At 37.5% G+C, this 26,916-nt stretch overlaps 1 protein-coding gene across 1 annotated transcript; it reads left to right on the top strand.

The window, feature by feature from the left end:
* Window positions 1–456: 456 nt before the first annotated feature.
* On the top strand, window positions 457–21,069 carry LOC138239379 (uncharacterized). The gene is made up of 5 exons (XM_069190832.1): window positions 457–596; window positions 17,702–17,810; window positions 18,620–18,739; window positions 19,238–19,316; window positions 19,416–21,069. The coding sequence occupies exons 1-5, from the start codon at window positions 457–459 to the stop codon at window positions 19,505–19,507; spliced, it is 540 nt and encodes a 179-aa protein (XP_069046933.1). The 3' UTR covers window positions 19,508–21,069.
* The last annotated feature ends 5,847 nt before the right edge of the window (window positions 21,070–26,916 follow it).

Here is a 26,916-nt window from a genome sequence, read left to right as displayed (position 1 = left end):
ACAGTATACCTTATCTGAACTCACCAAAGCAATTTTTGCGTTCAATGGTATCTTTTCTACTTATCTAAAACAACATAGCGTTTAGATTTAATATTTATTCAGCTACAGTCGGATAAATGCAAACATTTTTGGAATTGTAAAAAAATTACTTTTCTCACACAAAAGAGATGTGAACAGAATCACTGTAACAGTATGACTTACGTTCGAGTACTTTAAATCAGTATTTGTTCTCTACTAAACTCCCAGACTGCGTTCAACGTGCGGAGACTCATGAAGTGCAGGAAATGTGAACATCAGATATCAATGCTTCCAAAAGATCAAGAGATGAAACCTGCTATGATCCACAAAGTCTAACACTGTATTTTCACTAAAGGAAAAATGACAAATATTACCTTCAGTACCCCCCAGGTTTTCGTACGAGGCACCTCCTAAGCAAACCCAGCAAGGCCCATTGCGATGTTTAGTAAGGTACAGGACGGTGTGCGCTCAGTCGGGCGAGAGGAGGGATCAACCGCCTTCCAGCTCCTTCTCCCAGGAGCGCCTCCCAGTCCCAGGACACGTCCTGCGGTGAGGATCATTACTCGGCTGTCTGCTTGGTTAGTGGGATGACTCATATGACTGACTACATGAGTGCAGTGTGGACATAGTGGCGCTGGAAACGTCCTTAACATGTTTCAATTATGTCTTAATGGCTAATAAAATACTTTTTATTAGAATTTAGAAAACGTTACTGAAAAGATACTCCAACTTAATGAAGAATGTCAATACGTAAGATGCTTGAAAATAATATTTTGTATTGCATAGTCGGTTAGGTTTTAGGAACTGATTATCTGTTTTGTGTATACAGTATCTATTCTAATGTATAACAACAAATGTTGCTTCTTAATCTATCTGTTTCCCAACATTTAACTTTAAAGGTTTAGGTAATAGCTATATTAACAGGTGGAAGATTTAGTTTTACTGAAATTAACTGATCAAATCTGATTACTACCTCATGTCAGACGTGCTAAAACGAAACGTGATGCAAAATGTGTTAGATGCTATTTCTTTGATGGCGGCACTAATATTACGGTAGAATTGTTTCTATGTATACAGTATATCCCATGACGAACTATTTAAAATAATTGACTTAAAATACATTGAAAAGTTAGGTGCATTTTTAACCTGAAGAAGAAGAAACAAAACGGGAAAAAGACATAACAGATGGGTAGCTTGTTCCATACTCCTACAACCTATTGTGCAAATAAATGCCTTACTTCTAAACACAGGGCATTTCTTTACACAAAATGTGGGAATATGGAAATAGTCACTAACTTTGTTTTTGAGGCTGATTCCGTGATTTGTTTTAAAAAACCATAAAACGATTAAGTATTAACAATTAAAAGTGCTCTCATTTATAACCTTTTTTATATTCTAATTTTCTTGCAAAAAAGCATACGTGAGTGTGTGAACATTCAAGACAATCAGTACTAGGGAAATACTGTCGTCTGGTCCAACGTACCAGAATGATGCACTTTTTATTTGTTTTATGTCAGAAATGTCCATTAGAAGGCGCTGAATTACTATGAATTCGCAGGTCTCGCGTTTGAGTGGTCGCAAGCAAGCGAATATTGTAATGTAAATCACATGCTATATATACCCCAGCATAACTGTGGTTTTGCTAAAAATTAAACTGTTAATTGTGTCAAAGATAGAAATGTACTACTTTACTGACACAGAGAATAATAAGTCACGTGTTTTAATATATTTTAATACAGGGTGGAACTTTCCACAAACAAAATTTGGGTTTGGTATAATGCAAGATTTAAATGAATTTGATTGTATCCTATTTTATTTTTTATTGTTCATAACGAAAAATTTTAAATTTTCACGGAACAGAATACACACAGTGACAGAGAAGATTGTTTCAGAGGGTACTCATAATAATTTGAAAAGATGCTTCATGCAGTTCTAGACACAGCGATGAATAAGAGAGAAAACTATAATAGACATGCAATGGTAATATGCCACCCTAACTAGGCCACTGTAGGGTGCAACTCATGGCACGGGGGCAATGCCTATTTATAAACTCTCCTGGGGTTGGTCAAGAGGATGGAGTCTTTTTTTTTCATCTGAGCTTTTTTTTCTTTTTTCTTTCTTTTCTCTTTTCCTTTTCTTCTCTACGATTCATCCAGAACCAAAGTCTCTGTTCCATGGGTCCTGGCCTGGCAACAGATGTACAACTTCTAGTATGAAAAGTTGGAGAATTTCACATTTCTGGGCAGTTAAATTTAAAAAAAAAGAATAAAACGTAAAAACTTTTATTTCTTCTTGTGTGTTCTGCATTTTTGTAAAGCTTTACAGATTTTTGGTTGGTTTCTTAGTTTTGAGTTACTGTGTGACAATATTACATTTGTCTCAAGTCATTAAATTACAACTGGATGATTTAATTGAAGTTTGTATTCTAATAGTAGCCTAATTTGCATTAGTGCTCTCACTTATGTGCGTATTTTATACAGCCTAGATTTACTAGGCTGTTTTAAAGACCCCTGGTCCCTGGTCACAAACAGCCATACTGTATATTACTTTTATTACATATTTTACTTTTGTTCTCTGTGAGTTCACTGAATCTCTGGCGCTGCCTTTTGTTTGTGAGGTTAGCTTCATAAGCAATAATTGACACACTGGGAATGGGTGAGATCATTCTCAATGGCAGAAAAAGGAAGGAAAGTTAGAGGAGGCACAGCAGCACAATGGTTAGCATTGCTGCCTTACAGTGCTGAGGCCCTGAGTTTAGTTCCCAGAGAGCTATCTGTATGGAGTTTGTATTTTCTCCCACAGTCCAATGATATTGCTGGGTTAATTAGCTTCGGGGAAAACAGTCCCTGGTGTGAGTCTGTGTGTGACCTGTGACCAGTACAAACGTCCCCCGAATTGGATAACATGGTTAGATAATGGGTGGAAGGAAAAATTATGAAAACTGAAAAACATTGACAAAGGTAAAGCACTTTTTAAACAGTATAATGAAAATGAAAATCAGCTCCTAGTATTTTTTTATTGTTTGATTTGAATATCTGACTTACAGTATGTGCTGCTTTTAATGACAATCCCAACCTTACCTGCTCTTTTTTCACAGCAAAAACTACAGCAATAGCAGCACCAATCAGAATCCTCTAACTAGGTAACCCAGAGCCCTACGCAGAAAAGAAAAAAAAGATAAACAGCAGATAAGTGTGGAAAGTTTCATCACTTACATTTCCTTTTGTTATTGAAATACACCTCAAAACTGGGTGAAAAAGACCAGGGGAGATTCAGAAGTGGCAGTCTATCACATCTCATCTTGCTCACAGCACTGTTCTGGACAGGCAGTCAAGTGCCTCCTTTTCTGTTTTCATTTGGGCTATAGCCAATGAAGAAAATGTAGCAATTCTGGAATAATAACATTGTAAGTGCTCCAAATCCACTCGTTTTATTTTGAAATGAAAAACAGTTATAAATAAGTATACATGAAGACATTTTTATTAAGAAATTCGTGTCCTATTGCAGAAGTGTCTTAAGTGCAGCGGGCCTTCTGTAGGATTCTTCTAAAACAATTTCATATCCTAGAGACATTCAGTGCTTGCACTAATTGTAGTACAGACAGCTAGCACCAGGGACAAAACCATACAGAAATGAGACTTAAGAATTGGTTAGTTTTTTTTTTTAAATTACCTCTAAAGTGATAGTTCACTAGGGTCACTTACCACAATTTATTACACCTTATTAAACCACACCAATTGTTTCAACATGTCCTGCAACTCAATTTCTTTGGCAGAGGCCCAGAAAGCCAGACATGAGAATCAGGGTCCTGCAGGATTTATTGGTATCTTACATTCATCAACATCCAAAGGCCTGGGTAAGATAACATGTGGGACAATATCTGGACAAAGATATCTTGATATTTTGACAAGGACCAAAATAGAATTGCTCAGTTGGACTGGCAGGGCAAGGTTATTCACATTTTTTCTAAATCAATTTTTTCATTTGCACAGTCTTATGCAATGTTGTCGTAAAAAGACCCTGTACATTCACCTGTAAACACTGTTGCTTTGTGTAGTCAAATAGCAATGGGTAATCAAGTACAGATCAAGAAAGGTTAAGGACAAAACTGCATTTCAAACATAACTTCCTCTTCACTGAGAGGGCTTCTTTTTGTTAAAATGATGTTATGATGTTAAAACTTGATTCCCAGAATTATTTTGGGTGAAAGTTGCTACCTGCAGGAGCTCATTTTTAGACTTAGAAATATTCTTATGTATTTATGTCATTATACATTCTGAATGTGTAATTCTTAATTTCATATAGTTTTGATAGTAATATTTAATAAACAAATGCATGATATACAACAAGAAAAACACAAGTTAGTTCGAGGTGTACTGTATGTATTGCTCTTCCTCCAGATTCCTTTAAATCAATATATTGTACAGTGCCTGTACAGCCCTTTTTCGATTTTTCACACTTAAGAATCTCAAACTCTGGAATTGTTCTTTTAGAATGGGAATTTTTATTTGTGAGTCACATTCATTTTCACAGATTTCACCCAAAAAAGAAAGATAATAGTAAACCATAAATTAGTTAAAAATAAAAACACTGAAATATCAACATTGAATAAATATTCATCCCCCTTGGTTAATACTTAGTTGCCCATTCCTCCTTGCAAAATTGCTCAAGCTGAGAGGGGTTAGGTGGAGAGCAGCACAGTAGGTGGAGAGCACCGACAGCCTCATGAGACCGCTGGTTGAAGGTCTTCCGTCATACATCAAAGACACCAACCATGCGCTCCAACTTTTTAATGATTTCCAATTTCAGGGCACCCAAATGCTACATTTTTACCATGGACATCACATCTCTTTACACCGTCATTCCGCATAATGACTGCCTTACAGCTCTCAAGCACACGCTGGACAAACGCACAGTGCTTGATCCACCCACCCACACCCTGGTACGCCTTGCAGAATTGGTTCTCACACTGAACGCATTCTCCTTCAATAATCGTTTTTACCAACAGGTGAGTGGAGTTGCCATGGGTACCAGAATGGGACCCAGCTATGCCAATATCTTTGTTGGCTGGGTAGAAGAACGCTTCTTCGCTTCCTACACTGGCTATGTCCCTGACCTCTATAAGCAATATATTGATGACTGCGTCGGTGCCGCCACATGCTCCAACGATCAACTTGAGTGCTTCTTGCACCATTTCACCAACTTCCACCCATCCCTCAAATATAGGGTTAACATACCTTCCACTACTCTTCGGTTTCTAGACATCAACTTCTCCATCAACTACCCCCAACTCTCCGCTTCGGTCTATTACAAACCCATGGATTCACACAGCTATCTCTTGTATAGCTCATTTCACCCCAAACATACTAAAAACTCTCTCCCTTTTTCACAGTTCCTTCGGCTACAACGACTATGCAGCGATTACAACGACTTCGAGAACCAAACCCTCAAAATGTACTCCTTTTTCATCAACAGAGGATACCCCAGCAGTGTTATTGACAGGGCCCTTGCCCGAGCCAAAAACACCCCTCGGACCATAAACCCAATCAGGAACTCCCCCCATAACAACCGCATTCCTTTGGTGCTTCCCTACCACCCTAAGACACTTCCTATCCCCAGGACTATTAACGACAACTTTTCCATCCTACAGGACGATACCTCCATTGGGGCCCTCTTTTCTGACTGCCCCTTCATCTCATATCGCCAATTACCTAATCTGCGCAACCTTCTTGTTCACAGCTCCCTTGACCGCCCTCAGCAACCATCCACACCAGGTACTTCCCCTTGCAACAGAGCTTGCTGTATCACCTGCAAGTACACATCCATCAACACACTCATTCAAGGCCCCTCAGGACAATTCCGAATCACCCAGATGGCATCTTGTACCTCCAGCAACCTTATTTACTGTATCTCTTCAAAATCAAATCAAATCAAATCAAAGTTTATTTATCAAATGCACAACAATATGGCGTTCAGCAGTAGTTGCTGGCAATGAAATGTCTTTTTCTGTGAGCTCACAAAAATTACAAGAATCACAAAAATCACAATAATTCACAAGAACACAAATATCACAAAATTGAGGTTACATTTTTTATATTGAATAAAACTCAATGTGAGTAGAGCTGTTATATGTCCATGGTGTATGCAATATATACATGTAGTGCAGTTATGCTGAATATAGTGAGAATTGTGTGTCCATGTAGCCATTACAGGTGATTTGCTAAGGAGGTACAGTTTGCTATTTAGCAGTAGAAGGTAGAAGCTGTTCCGTAGTCTGTTGGACTTGGACCAAATGCTTTGGTACCATTTACCGGACGGTAGGAGGGAAAACAGTTTGTGACTGGGATGACTGGGGTCCTTGAGAATGGACCTGGCCTTCTTCAGACGTCTAGCTGAGTAGATATTCTGGATGCTTGGTAGCTCACAACTGGTGATAAGCTGACTTCACCACCCTCTGCAATACTTTGCGATCCCATGCGGAGCAGCTCCCATACCAGGCAGTGATGCAACCAGTCATGATGCTCTCAATAGTGCACCTGTTGAAGTTGGCCTGGATATGTGATGGCATGCCGAACTTCTTTAGCCTGCGGAGAAAGAACAGCTGCTGCCATGCTGTCTTGACCACGGTGTTGGTGTGGTGGGTCCAGGTTAAATCTTCTGAGATGTTAACTCCCAGGAACTTAAAGCTGCTGACCCTCTCCACTGCAGTCCCATTGATGTGAATAGGTGTGTGGTCTCCACTCTGATGTTTCCTATAGTCCACAATCATCTCCTTAGTCTTACTGATGTTCAGAGAGAGGTTGTTCTCCTGGTACCATACTGCCCGGGTTTCAACCTCTTCCCTGTATGCAGACTCTTCACCATCTGTGATCAGGCCAATGACTGTTGTATTGTCCGCAAACTTGATGATGGAGTTTGAGTTATGCCTGGTGACACAGTCATGGGTAAATAAGGAGAAGAGGACAGGACTGAGCACGCAGCCTTGGGGGGCTCCAGTGTTTAGATTCAGGGTAGAGGATATGTTGGTGCCCACCTTCACCACCCTCGGAACTTCCGTCAAGAAGTCCAGGATCCAATTACAGAGGGAGGTGTTCAGTCCCAGGTCCTAGAGCTTGATGATGACCTTTGAGGGCACTATGGTATTGAACGCTGAGCTGTAACCAACAAACAGCATTCTCACATATGTTCCTTTCTTATCCAGGTGTGAGAGGGCAGTATGGAGGGCAGTGGCAATAGCATCTTCTGTTGACCTGTTCTGGCGGTATGCAAATTGCAGTGGGACTAGGGTGTCAGGCAGTGAGGAGGTGATGTATGCTTTGACCAACCGCTCGAAGTACTTCATGATAACTGATGTGAGTGCAACAGGGCGGTAGTCATTTAGGCAACTGACTCTGGATTTTTAGGAACAGGGACAATGGTGGTTTTCTTAAAGCAGGAAGGAACTATAGACTGAGCTAGGGAGAGATTGAATATGTCCGAGAAGACATCTGCCAGCTGGTCTGCACATGCCTTCAGAACGCGGCCAGGGATGGCATCAGGGCCAGGAGCCTTGCGTGGATTGGTCTTTTTAAAAACTTTACACGCACCCACTCTGGATATGGTCAGTGGATTTCTGTCTTGGATTTCTGGAATCTTCCTGACTGGATCTGCGATACTGACCTCAAACCGGGCATAGAATGAATTTAGCTAATCAGGAAGAGAGGCAGACTGTTGTGCGATATAGCTGGGTTGCGTTTTGTAGATTTTTGTAGTCGTATACCACTTCACATGATCCGTGCGTTGCAGCCGTGGTAATATGACTCTAATTTAACTCTGTAGTTGTATTTAGCTATTTTGGTAGCTTTCCTGAGGTCGTATCTGGATTTTTTGTATTTACCCATATCGCCAGAATTGAAAGCAGCTGTCCTAGCTTTCAGTTTGGCGCGTATCTCACCATTTATCCACGGTTTCTGATTTGGATATGTGCGAACAGTAATCCTGGGAACCACGTCTTCAATACATTTACTGATGTAGCCAGTAACATAGTCCGTATACAGATTGATATTATTTTCGGCAGCTTCGCGGAAGATCTCCCAGCCAGTGGTAACAAAACAGTGAATTAGTATAAAATCGGATTCATCCAACCAGCGTTAAATGGTTCTTAATGCTGGCCTCTCCTGTTTAAGCTTCTGCTTGTAAACGGGAAGTAGCAGAATGGAGGCGTGATTGGATTTGCCGAAAGGAGGTCGGTGGAGGGCTTTGTCACCGTCCCAAAAGGGAGTGTAAACATTATCCAACGTGTTTGTTCCGCGCGTCGGGCAGTCGATGTGTTAATGTAGATTAGGCATTGTTTTCTTAAAATTAACACCGTTGAAATCACCCGCTATGATGAATGCCCCCTCAGGATGTGTATTCTCGTGTCTGTTAAGGTGAGAGTGTAGAACATCCAGTGCCTTTGTGTAATTTGCCTGCGGCGGAATATACACCACTGTGAGAACTACCGATGTGAACTCCCTCGAGAGATAGAAAGGGCGACATTTTATTGTCAAATGTTCAAGATGTGTAGAGCAAGATGTTGAAATAATCTCCATGTCTGTACACCAGGAATTGTTTACCATGAAGCATAACCCGCCGCCTTTGCTCTTACCCGAATCCGTTGTTCTATCCTGACGGTGAATAGAAAATCCTCCCGGGAGAATAGCAGAGTCCGGAACAGATGGGTCAAGCCAGGTTTCAGTGAACGCCAGCACGTTGCAGTTCTTGATGTCCCGTTGGAAAACAAGCCTTGCTCTCAGTTCACCCAGTTTATTGTCCAGTGACTGAACATTATCAAGAAGTATACTCCGTTGCCTCAATCTTACCAGAATGCCTGCCCGTTTACCCCTCTTCCTACGACGCCGTCTTCTTCCCAGTACAGGTACAGGTGAGACACCACAGTCCATATAGTCGGCAGTAATTATTGGTGTAGATTTAACTGTGCCAATATTCGATCTTATGTTCATAAGTGTTTGTCAGTCATAACTAATCACCGAGCAAGCAGTATGTGCAGTTAGCAGTACGAAAAACAACAAAAAATAAAGAAATAGACAAGGACGAATGGGAGCTCGCAGGACGGCAGCCTTCCCTGTCGGCACCATCTTTTTTTTTTAAATGCCCAGTTTCTCTCTACATTGGAGAAACAGGAAGGAGACTTGGAGACTACTTAAGAGAACACGTCAGGGCTGTGAAGATTAAAGATCTCTCCAAGCCCATTGTTTCTCATTTCACCTCTGACAGCCACGACAACTCTAATCTCTCCGTCTGTGTTCTCAGAGATGGTTTTCTGAACTCATACATCAGAAAGACTACTGAAACCAAACTTATCCTGCAGCTAGAATCACACCTTCCCCCTTCTCTTAACGACAGACCACTATTCTACTAAATTTTCTCCATTCATTAGAAGTTTCATTTCACACCTTTCTACACCTATCCTGACTTCACACCTCTTGATTGGCCTCTCTTTCTGTCCCCTGCTCCCACTTCTAACCCCTCCTCCCTCCCAGCCTTTATTCTCCCACTACATTACCTTTGCCTACTGCCTTTTGTCTCTCACACCTGAAGAAGGCTCCATGGCTGAAACGTTGTGTTTTTTCTCTCTTCTTTTTTCCAACATGGAATAAACCTATTACTTGTTCCTTTGCATCCTACGCCTGCTGACGCAGCTACCCACCTGAACTAGAGTAGTACAGTAGTTTACTTAATATTAAGCCACTACAGTGTTGCTCTTGCAGTGTGCTTTGGATCATTGACCTGTTGAAAGAAAAACTTCCTCCCCAGTTTGAGCTTTTTGGCAAAGGGTAGATGTTTTTTTGTCCAGGATTTGTCTGTAATGTGCACCATTCATCTTTCCTAACAAGACTGCCACTGAAAAGCATCCCCATAACCGCTGCTACCACCACCATACTTAACAGTGGGGGTTGTGTTATCTGCTTGGTGTGCAGTGTTTGTTTCGTACCTTACAAACTGCTTAGCATTCAGACCAAGAAGTCTCGTCAGACCACAAGACTTCCTGCCACGTTTCTGCAGTACCTTCTAGATTGGGTTTTGCAAACTCTTTGCGGGCAAGCATATGTTGTTTTTTTCCGCCACAGCTTCTTCCTTGCAACTCTGGAACACCTTGGAGATTGTTGACCCATGTACAGTACAATAATTTCCACCACTGACTTCTGTGCTGAGCTCTGTAGCTCGTTTAATGTCACAGTTGGCCTTGGGTAAGCTTTTCTGATAAGTGCCCTTTTTGGTGGCAACTAAGCTGAGAGAAGTGGCCTGATCTAGGCAGTGCGGCATTGGTTTCATGGCAATGGTCTTATACCCTTCCCCATATTTGTGCCTCTCTATAATCATATCTCTAACTTGTTTGGGATGCTCTTTCATCTTCATTTTGAGTCTTTTTCTTTTTGGAAAGTCTCTACCATGCTGTTGGATCTCACTAAGAGAGAGGTATTTATATTTAAAAAGAATGGACAACATCTGATCCACTAATTTCTTACACAGGTGGAGTCAATCAACAAATTGTGTGACTTTGTGAGGTAGTGTATTGCACTTGTACAAATTTGAGCTTGCAATTACAAGGGGTATGAATACTTTTAAAACCATTTCTGTTTTTCATTTTTAGTAAATTGTGGAAAGGTTTTGGAACATTTACTTTGTTTTGAAATGGTACTCAGTACTTTGTGGATCAGTGACAAAATGTCCTACTTTAATTTATTTCAAATTCAGAATCTGTGGCAAAAAATGACAGGTAGAAATAGCTCCCAAACATATTTTTGATTTTCATAATTGTGGGGCTGTTAAATTGAAATATACTGTCATGAGGGATCATTAACAGTTTAATGCATTAAAAAGGAAGCAAAGGCAAGCTGGCGAAAATGTAAGAGGTGAAATTGTGTTCCATTTTCAATCACAGATTTCTGCCTTGCCTTGAAATTTCTAACCCCAAATTTCCATTTCTTTAGCTTCAGTTTCATATCTACCCGTATTTTGTTGGACATACCTACCACTTAAGGTTCAAATAAAGAAGAAGGACAAGAGACAAGCTTGGAAAAAAATAAACAAAATCAAGAGCCAATGACAATTGGCTATAGTAGGTGTACAAATGCTACAGTATTTTAAAACTGGCTGACAAATTCACTCTTTGTAAGAGTTAAGTTTAATAACAGTATTGTATCCTGTTATCTATAGTATAGAAAAAATAGTTTAGTATACGGTCATATATATATAGCCGTTGCTTATCCACTTTTTAAAACTGGTGGGAGCAGTGTGCCATTTAGACTTAAACTATGAAGTTAATTATCATCCTATGTTTAATGACTGTGTTTCTGGTACTTTGTTAAGAAGATCTAATTAAATTAGCTTAACAAAATACTACACAAATGCAAAGCACAAAAACTGTTTTAAAAGACTTGCTGATGCAACCACCCAAATGTCTGTCTACCATCTGAATTACATTCTTCCATTCATTTTCTAACCACTTTATCCAATTCTGGGTTGCAGGCAAGCCAGAGCTTATTCCAGTAAGCAATGGACGTAAGGCAGGAAACACTCTCAACAGGATGCAGATCCATTGCAGAGCAGACACAGACACAAATACATACACGTACACATTTACGCTAGAGCCAATTTTCCCAGAAGAACATTTTACTGAGAAAAGATATGGTACAGAAGATAACCCTAACCCTTCTATACAAGACCTGGTGAAGCAGCTGTTCCCCTTAGCCTTCATTTTTAAAGGAGTTAAATATTATTTCCCGACTAGAGCTGGAGCACAGCAGATTCCACTGGGATGCCACTGAGCCCAGAGCATTGGCAGCCCTACTTATGGCTCGACAACACTGCCAGGACAGTGTTATGCCACGCCCCGGAGGAATCGGCATTCCAGCACAGTTCCCGGTGCTCAGTATTAGGGTTTTCCTGGCTAGAGCTACTCCTATTCTCATTGATATTTACTACTTGGTTTTTGGCTTCCTGACCCTGGTTTGTTCTCCATCTACGTCTCCTGGTTTTGGTTTTGGTACTTTTGCTCTCGTTCTGATTTTGACTCTCGGCTTCCTCACGGTTTATGGCTCCGCTTCTGGTTATTTGTACTTTTTCTCCGGCTAGTTTACCTTCGGCTTTTGGACCTCGGATTGTTCTTTCGACTACACCCTATGGAGTTTTCCCTGGTTTTCTGCATAGGGTCCTCACTACTTATACCCAACAGACAGTTGTTCACACAATATGCCTTCTAAATACTGCAGAAAACATCATCCAAACATCAGCTAAGTTGGTGATTTGGACCAATCACTTTCTAAATGAAAACCATTACAGTTTTATAAGAAGAAAGGTATTAAAACATAAAGAAATGAATCACTGTCACACATAAAAGCATATCAGATTGTTGAAAACAATATGTTTAGTTCAAGGAGTACTTAAAAATATAAAGTAAAAGATAGATTAATTTCACTTGGAATCATTAAGAGTTTCATTTAAAGGCAAAATTAGATACTAACTTTACAAAGATGTAAAACTAAGTAAAAAAAGTACTTATCACTCCATGCAAATTACTAAATTGTCATAAAGCATACAGTATATGTGTATATGTGATATACTGTATGTGACATTGATAGCATTCTATCAATGAGAGAGCAGGATCTGAGTATTTGGACAGAAGACTGTCACAATCCTGTCATTACTGTTCTGCTTTGGCAAATTAATTGCTTCTGCCTCCCTCTAAAGATCCCACAAGCATTTTAAAATATTTCTTTAAACATTATAAAAAACTGATGTGTTTTAAAAAGTGAACTAATTACTATGACCAACAAGCATAAAAATGGAAACTTAAAAAGATTTATAACAATAATAAAAACTGCAACAACCTAATTTAATGCATTAGAACAGACTTCCATGGCTGAATTTTAGTTGTTATTTACAAAAGGCCCTTCAGTTAAAGTTTATAATCTTACCATAGCATACATGAGTCACATTTGTTCATAATCTCTGCTGCACAATGCAGCCTAGTCATGTTTTTTGTAATCTACAGAAGAACTCACAGTATATCACATCACTTTCAATAACCACTTATTCTCAGTCACAGTCACAGTGGCCTGGAATCCATTACAGGAAGCACTGGGTGCTAAGAGGATATACCCATAACCCCCAAAGATTAGCAATCAAAGCTGCCACAAATTTAGAATTGTGTTGTCATGTTTTCCTCTGTTCAGTCCTAATCACTTCCCGTAACAGATTTATGCTGATTTATCCTGTCATTTTTTGCTCTTCCGTCAGGTTAATCTCACATTGTTTCAAGTGAGAGTCCACTCAGCAATTTAATTCTTAATATTATTTTTTTTAATTTAAGCAATGTAGGTTTAGTCTGATTGTGTAACCAGGGCTATCATACTGAAAATTGAGTTAATCAAGCCAAATTATCATAAAACATGTGATATACAGTATGTGACACAGATAGCATTCTGAAAATTAACATAGCTGAGCATGACAAAAAATGAGACGTTAATATTTTTAATGTGACCGTGCAAAATTACCATGTATTTTAAAATTTCAAATGATTTTAAGATTTAAATGAAATATGTGTGTATCAACTAACGGTTAGAATTATCCATCCTTTTACTAAAGTGTTTAATCAAACATAGTGTCACAGACGAGCCAGAGACTATCCCGGAAAACACTGGGCGGGATACACCCTAGACACGGCCCGATCGGTTTTCTAAGGGGAGTACTTGAATGAAATGTTAATTATGACAGTCCTAACTCCTTACTTGCCACTTTTACTAAAGGCAGTAATATAATTCGACAACGTTTCGCTCGTATTTAATTTTAATTATATCAAATAAAACTAAAAAAACACAACATACTGTACTACAAGGGAATACAACACTTTAACCAACATCACCGAACTTTTTGCCATTATTGAAGGTGAGTTGATGAAGCAAAAAACAGCTGAAAAGAGGCCTTTATTCGAAGTCTCCTAGAGAGCACTATGACTGTGCTAACAGGAGCCCATTGCTGATAAACGCTTAAAAAGTTAATTGATTCGGTATTGCTGCTTCTCAACGACACTCATGACCGTCTTGTGATAGCGCACATGTTTACATTATTACGCTTTAAGTTTGTAACTCTTTTTTTTAAAGTGTCATGTTTCCTAGATCCCACAGGTTCTTTCACATTTGCCTGCACAGGGCCGAGAGCGAGAGAAGGCATTCCTGGAAGAAAAATGCGTTTTAATTTAAAAGAGCTTTCCTATGTTATTGCAATTACCCTTGTTTGGAGAACTTTTGATTTCGCTACAGCGGGTCCTCTTCATGCTCAATGCAAAGTGGAATGGTATTATTATTATTATTATTATTATTATTATTATTATTATTATTATTATTATTATTGTTGTTGTTGTTGTTGTTGTTTAGTTGCTAATGTACAGTAATTGTTTAATTTAGTGAATTGTAATGTAAGAAGTGTATCTCAGGTCTGTCAACCAGAGAGCCAGTGTGTGGTTATGTGAATGACGTTAATATTCATTAATTGTTCTAAGTCACAACTCAAAGTCACAGCCCGTTGGACTAAAAATGTTTTTCTTGTAAAAAAAAATACTTTCAGATTAAAATGATCAAATATAATGTTAAATAAGTTACAAAGGAACAAGTAAATTTTTATTCCATGCTGAAAAGAGAAGAAAAACACTACGTTTCGGGTATGGAGTTTCGGGTGTGTTAAATAAGTTAGTTTGCCTTCAGTAGACTTTATACTGGAATATGTCATTTTCAATAGCTTGCTATTTCTGTTATTTTTAAAATGTACTTTCTGATAAATAAAGTAATTTAAATCTAATAGTAATTATAGACCAAATAAATCTATACAATCTTATATATATTATTTGATTCTTGAATTAAACATGTTAGCTACAGTACATAACTGGCAAGGAATACTTTACATCTTCTGTTTTTGGAAAAAAACCTTTCTTTAGGTGATTCCTTTATCACTTTATTCCTTTATTTCAAGGAAACATCTTGAAAACAAGAACTTAATAAATAGGATAATACAAAAGTTAGTAAACGGAACAGTTGTTTTAGAGCAAACTACAGTATTGCACGTTCCTTAGGTAAACAAATACTACATTTCTGCATTCTTTATTTCTATAGAGTGGTGCTTACAATATGTAGCAAAATCGGAGATTCCTGTATATAAATACTTGCAGAAGAGAAGTTCAGAACTGTATTAAATATTAGCAGGTGAATGGAAGGATGTGGTGTACACCTGTGTAAGCAATACAATATGACACAGATGTTGTAGCAGGAGAAGGCTTGAAGTCCATACTGGGCTACAGTGACAACACTTCATGTTTTCATTCAGTGTATGTTAGACTGTGGTATTTTCGCACAAATCCAGCCATATCAAGGTGAGCACCACCTAAGGAATTTCCTGCCAACAATGGAACTCTGTCACCTTAGTGTTTGTTCTGTCATGCACATTGATGCTAATTGTCATTTATCTTCAGAGTCAGTCTGAGTAATTCCTGATCCTCTGTTTGAGAAAGACCAGAGCACATGGTAAAACAGCTCTCATCTTATACTGGATGGTAACAGTACACTATTGTGACTTTCCAGTATTGTAACAGTATCATTCTGTTGGGTGCCTAGTGCTATGTACAGGCTGTCCTCTATTGTATCATCTGTGTATATCATCGGTTCTGTAGTTCCTTTGATGTGACTCCAGCTAACATCACTGTGATGAGTCCAGGTGTCAGAGGATGTCTTTTTTCAAAATTAACTTTAACTGAAGGGTCTTTTGTAAACAAAAGCTAAAATTCAACCATGAAAGTGTGTTCTAGCTACAAAAATTACATTACAAAAGTAAAATGAGGTTTTAACAACAAAGCAAGGCAAATTGAGGCAAATGTAATGAATTTTTTTCTTATTGTTGCACATCTTTTTAAGTTTCCATTTTTTGTGTTTATTATTAATAATTAGTCATTAGTTTACACTTTTTTGATCCTTAAGAATCATCACTTTAGCTAATGTTTAAATTCTTAAAATGCTAGTTTGTTCTCCAGAGGCAGTAGCAATTAATTTTACGTAGTATAACAGTAATGGCGGAGTTGTGAATGCTGTCTCAGTCTTAAATACACTCTCAATCTGTTTTCATTTTGAACAACAAGTAACAGCTCTGGAGCACAGTGTATGTATTTATTTTCATTTATATACTGTACTTCATAATGTCTGTGACTACTGAAGGCCACAAGAAAATATTGTACCACTAGGTGGGACTGTTCTACAGGACAAGATTCCTGATCTCTTTGGAAATTGGTTAAGAAAAAAACAGAAATATACTGTAGTAGCACCAACAAAAATATGAAAAGATTTTGGCTCTATAATAACGTTATCAATGTTATCATTCCGCTAAATTAATTACAGTGTCTTACAAAATTATTCAGACCCTTCCTACGATGCCCCATTCTGTGAAATTACAAAATAATGCATATTTTGTAAACTTTCTGAGGGTAAGATAAGTTACATTAAATGTTAATAAAACTGAAATATATATTTATAGTGTTTGTAGTTAGTGGAAGCACCTTTGGCAGCAATTACAGCCACAAGTGTTTTTGGGTAAGTCTCCACTTGTATGTGTAATCTTGCCCATTTTTTTAGCAGTTTTGCTCAAGCTCTCTCAAATTCTATGGGAGCCACTTATGGACAGCAGTTTTCATCTTTCTGTAGATTCTCACTAGGATTTCAGCCTGGACTTTGACTGGACCACTCAAGAACATTTTTTTCTTATTCTTAAGCCACTCCAGTGCCAGTGTAGGTTTATCTTTGTGCTTTGCACTGTTATCCTGCTGAAAGGTGAATTTTAGTCCCATTTTCAGGTCTAAAGCAGGTTTTCATCTAAGAGTTTCCAGTACTTGGCTCCATCTATGTTCCCATAAGTCTCAACAAACCCTGCTGATGAGAACCGCAGCTAAAACGTAATGCTGCCACCACCATGGTAGACAGTAGGAATCATGTTGACAGTTTCACGCACCATGTTGGGTTTGTGTCAGACATGACACTTTTTATTTAGATCAGAAAGTTCAGATTTTGTCCTGTCAGAGCACAAAACCTCCAAACCATATATGGGATTGCCAATGTTTTTTTTTTCATACAAGCCCCCTTTGTAGAGTAACCAGGATATTGTTGGTTGATCCATGGACATTTTTTCCCATTCCAGCCAGTGAACTCTATAACTCTTTCATTGGCCTCAAAGTGCTCTCCCTAACCAGTTTCCTTCTTGTCCATCATCTCAGTTTGAAGGCATAATCCGATCTAGGTAGTATGTGGGTAACTTCCACTTCTTAATAACTACCTTCTTCATGCTGAAAGAAATACTAAGTATGTTTGAGATTGTTTTCTACCCTTCTTCTGATCTCAATCCTTCTAAAATGTATGAGAGATATTTTTTGAAATATTTATTCTGTACATACAAGTCCATTACGTTTTTGAAGAAAACATCTTGTCATCTGTGACTAATCATGTTTATGGTCACTTTCATCTTCAAAAAATCATTTAAAACTCAACATTTAGGTCACGGGAACTTGCAAGACAGGCTCATGTTTTTGTGTGTGAAATGGTTTCTCAGCTGAAGTATGTTTGAGCTTTTGAGTTGAACCACTGGATGAGGCATTGCTATCTTGTTTCAGGTTTTTTGGAGTCCCATGCAGAGATGTGTATACATCTCTGGTTACTCAGATAAAGACCTGGAAGACAGCAGCTGGCTGTGCCCACGGAGGAGAGAAGTGCTTGTATCAGGTGTGTACCCATCCCGGTTCCTCCAAATCCTCAGAACCCATTAACTAGGAACTAATCTTACATTTTAAATCTACATATTTCAAAACTTGAGATGTGGAGCTTAAACATTAGATAAAGATTCCTTAGTACTCTTTATAACAGTATTATGGTAACTTTTAGCAGTTTTCATAAATATTTCAACAGAAAATTGCATCATGGTTTATGTAACACCATGATGCATTTGTTTTCCTGCTTAGTTTTGCTTTTCCAACCCTCAGTGCTTTACAATCTGTTTACTACAATTTGTACTGTACTACATTCTTCTGTGCTTTACCATGGTATATCATATTAATATATTGTAAAATATTATTTTTAAATGTAAATGGCAGTTCTTTCATTTTTCCATAACAATATAACAAAAATTGTACAGCACCCTGGCAGTGCAATGATAAGTACTGTATGACAAGCATCACCTTTGACGCCTAAGTTAAAATCACCTGTCTCACTCATGTCATGTCTCAGCTAGGAGAAGGTTTGTATTCAATATTCAAAATGCTGTCTTTATCTGCAATATATTATTAGCAAGACATAGTAACATAGAGTCATGCAAAATTAGTGTAATGTGACTTCTGGGAAGAACCAAATTATATAAAATAAGAAAAACAGGTGTCCTAGAGGACAAATAGTAGCCTTCCCAAAAGACATTGTAAAATATTTTGAGAAGGAACCTCTGACAAGTTCAAAATGGAACAAGTTCCAACTTTTATGCCATTGTTTTCTTTAAGGTACCAAACCTATACATTGTGAAATCACGTCTTTGTTTACCACAGCTGGAGTCAGCCAATGTGCACTTCATCAAGGCGAAGCACACCACCCCTGTGAAGAGGTATGTGGATGACCTCAGCTTCAGGTTGGTCCCCTACCAGCTCAATGCTCACTGCCATGTCTCGGTAAGTCTAGCATACCACGTAATCCAAAATCCAATGTGAGGACTATCTCCAAACAGCTCCTTAAAATTGAACAATGATATCGGAGCAATGATATCAGTATAACAGTTAAGGTGTTGGCTGTATTAAAAATACTGCAACAGAGCAGAGTGGGAAGGCTGTATTAAAAGTAAGTCATCTTGAAGATTAACTAAAATCCTGCACTGTAAATATATTTTTATTCTTAACCTTAGAAACCTTAACCATAGAATTATAAGTTCTATGATGAAAGGGATCACTATACCCAACTTGGCTATGTGATGCTAAAACTTGTCAATTCCAGTGTTATACAGTAAATACTTCCAAATGCAAATAGATACTTTGCTGGTGTTCTTTGGATAATAATATATATATTCTCCGGCCAGTTTCTGATTGCTTATTTTATTAATGCCTTGGATTGTGATATAAAAGATGAGTCTTAAAATGCTCATATTTCTAATTTGCTCTTCTAATCATTAACAGGCTCTCTCAGTGTCCGAGGCCTGGTACACTGTTATTGATTATGGCACCAACTACTGCAACCTCTTTAATCTTGTGGAGGGTAAGAACAGGGATCTGCTTTTTGAACACCTTTTAATGTCATACTGGTGATTCTCTGTGCCATTTATTATAACTGCTTACTTTTCTGTTTTGTATGCAGGAAGTGGACTAACCAGTGTCTCAGACTACAAGGAAGTGACCAATGATTTTATCTGCACTCAGCACTCTACTGCTAATTGTTCTATTTACTGAGGCTGACTTGAGCTCTCAGCAGCTTAATTACCTCTGTTTATCTTTATTAACGGTTTTATTTTATGGTTGTTATTAACCAACTCTCTGTTTGACACATTAACGACAATGAAAAAATTAACAGCATTGCAAAAAATTGTAATTTTCTTCAATAATTGAATTCAAACCAATTACAATTTACCAGAATTTCAATTAATTTAACACAATATTTGATTCATAGTCATTTGTAATAAAACATGTAAATACTTGTTTCCACAAGTATTGCTAAATGATGGGTTTATTGGATCAAAGTTTCGTTTTCCCTTTCTACAAAGAAAGAATATATATATGATCTATACAATATAGAAACAAATAATTAAATGTGTGATGTTAGAATTGCTTGCAGAAGATGCTAAACTAAATAAACCAGAAGTATTTCTAAAATAATATGAATAAAAACGTAACATTATTGAGAAATACATAAAAAACAACATATTATTTAAATTGAATCATTTAATTGTAATCATTGCAGTAATGTGGTGAAAGTGTGGTTTCTGCTCCTTAAAGAGAATCTCTTCTGCTCTTTGAAACTTAATGTGACTAGGAAAAACCTGTAACAGAGGCAAACATTAACCGAGCAGACTCGTATTTTCTTATACTGGTCTATTTTTATATATTTCTGTTCTGCATTTCTGTACTATTTACTTAAAAACAATAAAAAAACATCCAGGGGAAAGGAATCAACACAATGTTACCTATATTGCAGCAATTCCCCTTGAAGAGATCAGGCTGTTTCACAAAGAGAGATTACTCAGATAAACGGGTAATTTTAATAAACATGGAGACATGTCTGGTTTTTCAGTTTCATGAACCAAGATTTGATTGTATCCAGTTAAGTAACTACAGAAACACATCCTCTATTCTTAACTTGCTCCGGGGCAGGTTAAGGGACATGTTTAATATAACAGATGCTCTGGACTGCACAAACTTCCTCATTAAAGCCACCACAAGGTCAAACTAGGCAGATTTTTTGTATATTCCCTTGACCCATTGTTATTTTGAGTTTGTTTTTATCTAAAGAGAAACAGATTAAACAATTATTAAACATGAAATCACAAAAACATTGTGGTACTACTGTACCCGTTTCACATAAAAGTCAAATTTCAAATGAACATTTTTATCAATTTGAGTAAATTAGATAATGTTCTTCTTTTTGTGTAATTCAAACCAAACAAATGTAATTACAATTATATATATTTCAGACAAATGTATAAATACCGTATGTTGACATGAAGGTAACACAGTTGACATAAGAGTAACATACTGTAGGTGACAGTAGTAATAACATTTCAAATTGATTAAAATAATTAATATAATTGAATTATAAAATGTAGGTTCCACCCTCTCTTGGTGGTTTAAAATACTTATATAGCTTACTGTATATTTGTTCAAGTAGATGTTTTTTTTTGTTTCTTATTTGTCCTTACAAGTTTTCATTGGAAATATACTTAAAATGACCATGTTGAAAATTTCCCAAATTAACCACAGCAAGCGACCAAGTCAAAGGATTCAATTAAAATCTTAGTTAAAAAGTTTGAATACTATTGTGTTCCTTATTTTTTATTTTCAGCTACTACTACCTGCTGTATATAGTATAAATATATTTATACTCATAAATATTGTTAATAACATTTGTAAACATTAGTAGTTCAGGTGGGCAGCAGCATCAGCATGCGTAGGCTCCAAAGGAACAAGTAATAGGTTTATTCCATGCTGAAAAAAAGAAGAAAGAAAACACAACGTTTTGGCCGTGGAGCCTTCTTCAGGTGTGAGAAAGACAAGGCAGTAAGCAAAGGTAATGTAGCAGGAGAACAAAGGCTGGGAGAAAGGAGTGAGAGGCGGGAGCAGGGGACAGAAAGAGAGGCCAATCAAGAGTCAGAATAGGTGTAGAGAGCTGTGAAATGAAACCTCCAATGGAGGGATCACCCTGTAGGATGGAAAAGTTGTTGTTAATAGTCCTGGGGAAAGGAAGGATAGGCTCTCCTATGTTTTCTTTCTTCTTTTTTTTCAGTATGGAATAAACCTATTGTTCCTTTGTAAACAATATTTTACATTGTAGTTCAGGTGGGTAGCTGCGTCAGCATGTGTAGGCTGCAAAGGAACAAGTAATAGGTTTATTCCATGCTGAAAAAAAAGAAGAAAGAGAACACAACGTTTCGGCCGTGGAGCCTTCTTCAGGTGTGAGAGAGACAGGGCAGTAGGCAAAGGTAAAGTAGAGGGAGAACAAAGGTTGGGAGGGAGGAGGAGTGAGAGGCGGGAGCAGGGGACAGAAAGATAGGCCAATCAAGAGGTGTGAAATGAAACTTCCAATGAATGGAGAAAATTTAAAAGAACAGTAGTCTGTCGTTAAGGGAAGGGAGAATGTGTGATCCTAGCTGCAGAATAATTTTAGTTTCGGTGGTCTTTCTGATGTATGAGTTCGGAAAACCGTCTTTGAGAACACAGACGGAGAGATTAGAGTGGTCGTGGCCGTCAGAGGTGAAATGAGAAACAATGGGCTTGGAGAGATCTTTAATCTTCACAGCCTTGACATGTTCTCTGAAGCAGTCTCCGAGTCTCCTTCCTGTTTCTCCAATGTAGATGGCTGGCCATTTACTGCAAGAGATACATTTTACATTGTACATTATTTAACATTGGTTATTTTTACTTTCAGCTACCAAAAGTTTCCCTTTATATATTAATATATTCTATATTAAGTGGAAGTTAAAGAGGTTGTAAAACATGATTATACAGTACAGTATGAATCTACCATTACACTAACATCTAATGCACCACTAGAGCCACCTATAAATCTTCATTGGGCAGTGATGAGCTAAATTCAGCATGCCAAAACATACCATAATATACCGCACCTTGTTTACTACACGTTTTGACATACATTCTAAATGGCTGCATTGTAAATAATTCACCTGTCACTGTAAAGATATATCATGCATGTCATATATCGCAATATATATTTAATATTGTACTGATTTTTGTCAAAGCAAGGGTCTCATGTCTCCCAGAGCTTGCTGTCATTTGACTTTCTTGTTCAAGAAAAATTGCTCCAAGTTAAATCTGCTCAAAGATAAAATGTGTACATGTATATACTGTATGTGTATTCTATTTCACAGCTAAATTCATATGCTATATTTGCCTCATTCAGAAAATTGAAAGGATAACTTATCTATGAATAAAGCCTGTGATTTTGTCTCACAATCAGCATGAATGTTTAAACCCTCTTTATTAGATTGTGTAAAATGATGTTGTTTAGGTAAGGTGCTCTTAACACATTTATACTTGCATTCTCACATGCCTTTCTGTGAACTTAGTTTGCTAAGTGATATGTTTATATTCTCATGTGCGACAGTAAATAACTATTTGTTAGTGTTCAGGAAAATAATGTGCAATCCCAATGATACTAATTTGTTGAAGCCATGTTATTTTATTATTCAAGAAATATAAGGATTTCAGATTGACCATCTCCACAGTTATTTCTGTTAATGGATATTTTTTTTATAAAGATTTCCACCGCACTGTTTCAGTTTAAAAAGAAACAAACATGGGTTGTTGAGAGACTGGATTTCATCCAGGGTGACATTAGTCATTGGCCTTTGCTATGAACCCTATTTTCCATTATCTTATTTGCAGAAAAATTACAATCTTCCCTTTAAAAATGCACTGTAGAAATAGATGAAGAAATTATAAGAATTGCCTGAAACCCCACTGATGTCACAGTTATAACATTACAGTATTTTTATAATGGTAGATTGAAGCCTTTCATGATGAAAGTTTTACAAACTTTACAATTGCAGTATGACAAGGAAAAGCATCTGTGTAACACTCACGTTATAATCTAAAAGAGATTTTTAGATTTACATATTAATTTTAAATTATTTATGCATTGGAAAGGATGCTGATGTGAATGGGTGTGTGGTATGTTCCTAGATGCTTCCTGTTATCCACGATCAACTCCTTAGTTTTGGTGGTGTTCAGAGAGAGGTTGTTGTCCTGACACCATGCAGTCAGCGTTTCTACCTCCTTCCTGTACGCGGACTCATCACTGTTCGTGATCAAGCCGATGTTCATTGTATCGTCTGCGAAATTGATGATCGAATTTGATTTGTTCCTGGCAATGCAGTCGTGGGTGAATAGGGAGTAGAGGAGAGAGCTGAGTACACAACCCAGGGGGGCACCAATGTTCAGAGTTAGGGAGGAGGATGTATTTGTGCCTACTCTCACTACCTGCGGTAGGCCCATCAGAAAGTCCAGGATACAATTGTAGAGAGGGTAGCTTAGTCCGAGGTCTTGGAGCTTGGTGAAAAGCCTTGAGGGTATGATGGTGTTGAATGCTGAGCTGTAATCAACAAACAACATTCTCACATATGTTTCTTTCTTGTCTAGGTGTGAGAGGGTAGTGTGTAGAGCAGTGGTGATGGCGTCCTCAGTTGAACTGTTTTGTTACTACGCAAATTGCAGTGGGTCTAGGCAGTAAGGAGGTGGTGTGCTTTGATCAGCCACTCGTAGCATTTCATGATGATGGATGTGAGTGCAACGGGGCCGTAGTCGTTTAGGCAGTTGACTCCAGTTTTCTTGGGGATTGGGATGATCTGTCAGGACGATAGTCTTCCCACTAACAAAAGTAAAAAGATAATTCTTACCAAAAAATACCTACAGATGTCAGCAAACTCATTTGTTCAGAGGACTGTATTGTTTCTTCTTTCACAGGGAAGAATAAGTTGGATACATGTATCTGAAAGGTTTATAATGTAGAATTGGCAGCCCTCCTGTAACAAGGAGGAGATCTTAAAGTTCCATATGGGAAGTTTCTGGTGCTAGGGAAACTGCACTTTAAGTCATTAATGGAGAAGCATACAGAGGAATCTAAAAATGTCTACATGTAAATTTCCAGATTACATTTTCAATAAAAAATCTCGGTTCATCAATAATGCCTTAACTGCAAGTGATTATTTAAACATGTACAGTATAGCAGTTTCCTGAATAGTTGTAAATTCTGTAATTTGAGAGAGGAAAAACCATTTAATTTGCAGTTAAAGTTGGTTTAATAAAAAACACGCAGCTTCAAGCTGGCACTTGATGAGAAAACCTTTCCACATTAACATAATGTATTTAGGAGACAGTGATCTGTCTAGATATAAGTAACCTAACCAGCCAAGGCTGGTTACCTAACCAGCCAAGGCTGGCTCCTGACTCATACATCAAAAAGAAACATTCTGAATGACTCAGTTTGGTGTTTGTCGATGTCAGTGTTCTGTATTTCATGGTTTTATACAGTATGTCTGTGTCTGCTTTACTAGGTGCTCCACTAGATGGCACAGACTCCATAGTTGCAGTTGCTAATTCAGTCTTAGACGAAAACAAGCAAAGCATACAAGATGTTACCAAGACTTAGAAGAATGAGACAAAGCACTTGGTACCAACTCAGAAAAAAATGTAACAAACAGAAATTAATGTTCTTTTAAAAAGACTATAAATCATTTTTACATTTACATTTTCTCTAAGGGCTATTCTCTCCCAAATAAGCTTTGATATTGGCATCAATTCGCAACATTAATAAGCACAGGCAATATTCTTACAAATTGATTAATGAAATATAATTAACTATCCAATTCTTTGAGGACATTTCTTCATTCCAGACTACCAGAGGATCCTTAGGGAACATATCTTCCCCTTTCTTTCAAATAAATGTTTTCAATTGTACAAACTGGCAGCTTACAGTTGATTCTGAAATCGGGTGTGCCAGTGGACATTTTTTATATGAGTAATGGTTTGAAATTAAACAGAATGATGACATAGCCTACAGTATTATAAGGTCCCAGTATTCCCTCCCAAAGTTTCACTTTAAAACAACACTTCCAAGCGATGCAGCTCAAACACTGCAGACTACAGTGAGTCAACAAACAGAACTCTCAGAATCACATGCTTTCCAGGTCACATAATAGCCCCAAACTGCAGCAATGTTTAGTATAGGACTGAGACTGAGATCATTACAGTAGCTTCTGGTCTCCAGAAATCGAACGCTGAAAACACCATTGAGAGATTGCACAGAATGTACAGTATAGTGTGGAGAATTATTAATTTTGTACTGTAGAGTACAATGTTAAAGCATTGCATTCTGTACAAAGTGGCACAACAAATGAGTATTGGAAATAATCAAACTTGTTGGGTTTTTAATGTTTGTCGGGTAAACGTGTTGGATATTAAATTTAAACATTTTCAAATTTTACTAAATAAAGTGTATTGTTTTACACCAACATTTTATATTGTACTCCCACTGTACAGCAGATGAAAATCTTACTTTGCACAATAAAGTGAAAAAGATTATTTCATCTCAAACAATGAATTAGGTTTCTTTAATCTGACGTAAAGCTAATGGTTTTAACAATGAATTGTTTTTAAAATAAGAAATTAGTATTTCATTAATATCTCAAAATCAAACTCTATTAAAAAAGCATGAGACAAAAAAATGATGGCTATTTTTTTTTTTAGTGCATATACAGTACATGAATTCCCTTCTCAGGCAGGACAGAAAGACTTTGTTTTGCAAACATTTGAACATTGGACCAGACATTAGCCCATGGTGAAATACAGTATGTACGTAGACTCCTTCTTGTATTTATAGATTTGAATGTAGCACCTACAGAGAGCAATGTGGGTATATTATTGTGGAGAATAACTCCCTTTCATCAGTGTGATTTGGAAACCCAGAAGATAGAAGCGAAGGATTGTTTTCAGCTCTCAGGCAGTTTTTATTTTGATGACATTTGTCATTGATAAAAGGGTGCAAAATCCTCTCAAAACCAATTAAGCTGTTTTAGCCCCAGGGGGAGGCATATAACAGGCTGTGATGGAACAAAACCAGAGTGGAAAGGGGTAATCAGTAAGTCGGTATTGAACAATATTGAAAACTGCAACAATAGCATACAATAAATCATTCTGAAAGCTACATTGGATACAGACATTCAAGGACAAACAGGTTATCCTCTTAAGAACTGAGGTAACTAGGTATTTTTTTACCAATTCAATTTCTTCATAACACCAGTGTGTTAGCCTTGGAGGGCAATCTTGTCCTTTAGTCAGTCCATTTTCTGTGCCACCTCCATGGGCTGTTGTTTCCTGATGCTTTTGCACTGGATCGTTTCATACAGCTTGTTCCAATAATTACATTTATTTCAAACATTAGAGTCATCAGCTGGAGGGTGTCTGTTTTCCCCATGTCACTCTTATTCACCATAAAGAAAAATATTAAAGAAAACATAAATCTGCCAATATATGATTAATTTCCCTTTTCTTAAACTTTTTGATCCTTTCAGTATACTGTGTCTATGAATTGTTCAATACACCTGTGCCTCTTTTTATTAACTAATTTGTTC

This window comes from Lepisosteus oculatus, chromosome 6 (assembly GCF_040954835.1).
Source record: "Lepisosteus oculatus isolate fLepOcu1 chromosome 6, fLepOcu1.hap2, whole genome shotgun sequence".
Taxonomy (NCBI): domain Eukaryota; kingdom Metazoa; phylum Chordata; class Actinopteri; order Semionotiformes; family Lepisosteidae; genus Lepisosteus; species Lepisosteus oculatus.
Note: the sequence above shows the minus strand (reverse complement) of the source record. Positions and strands in the feature narration are given on the sequence as shown.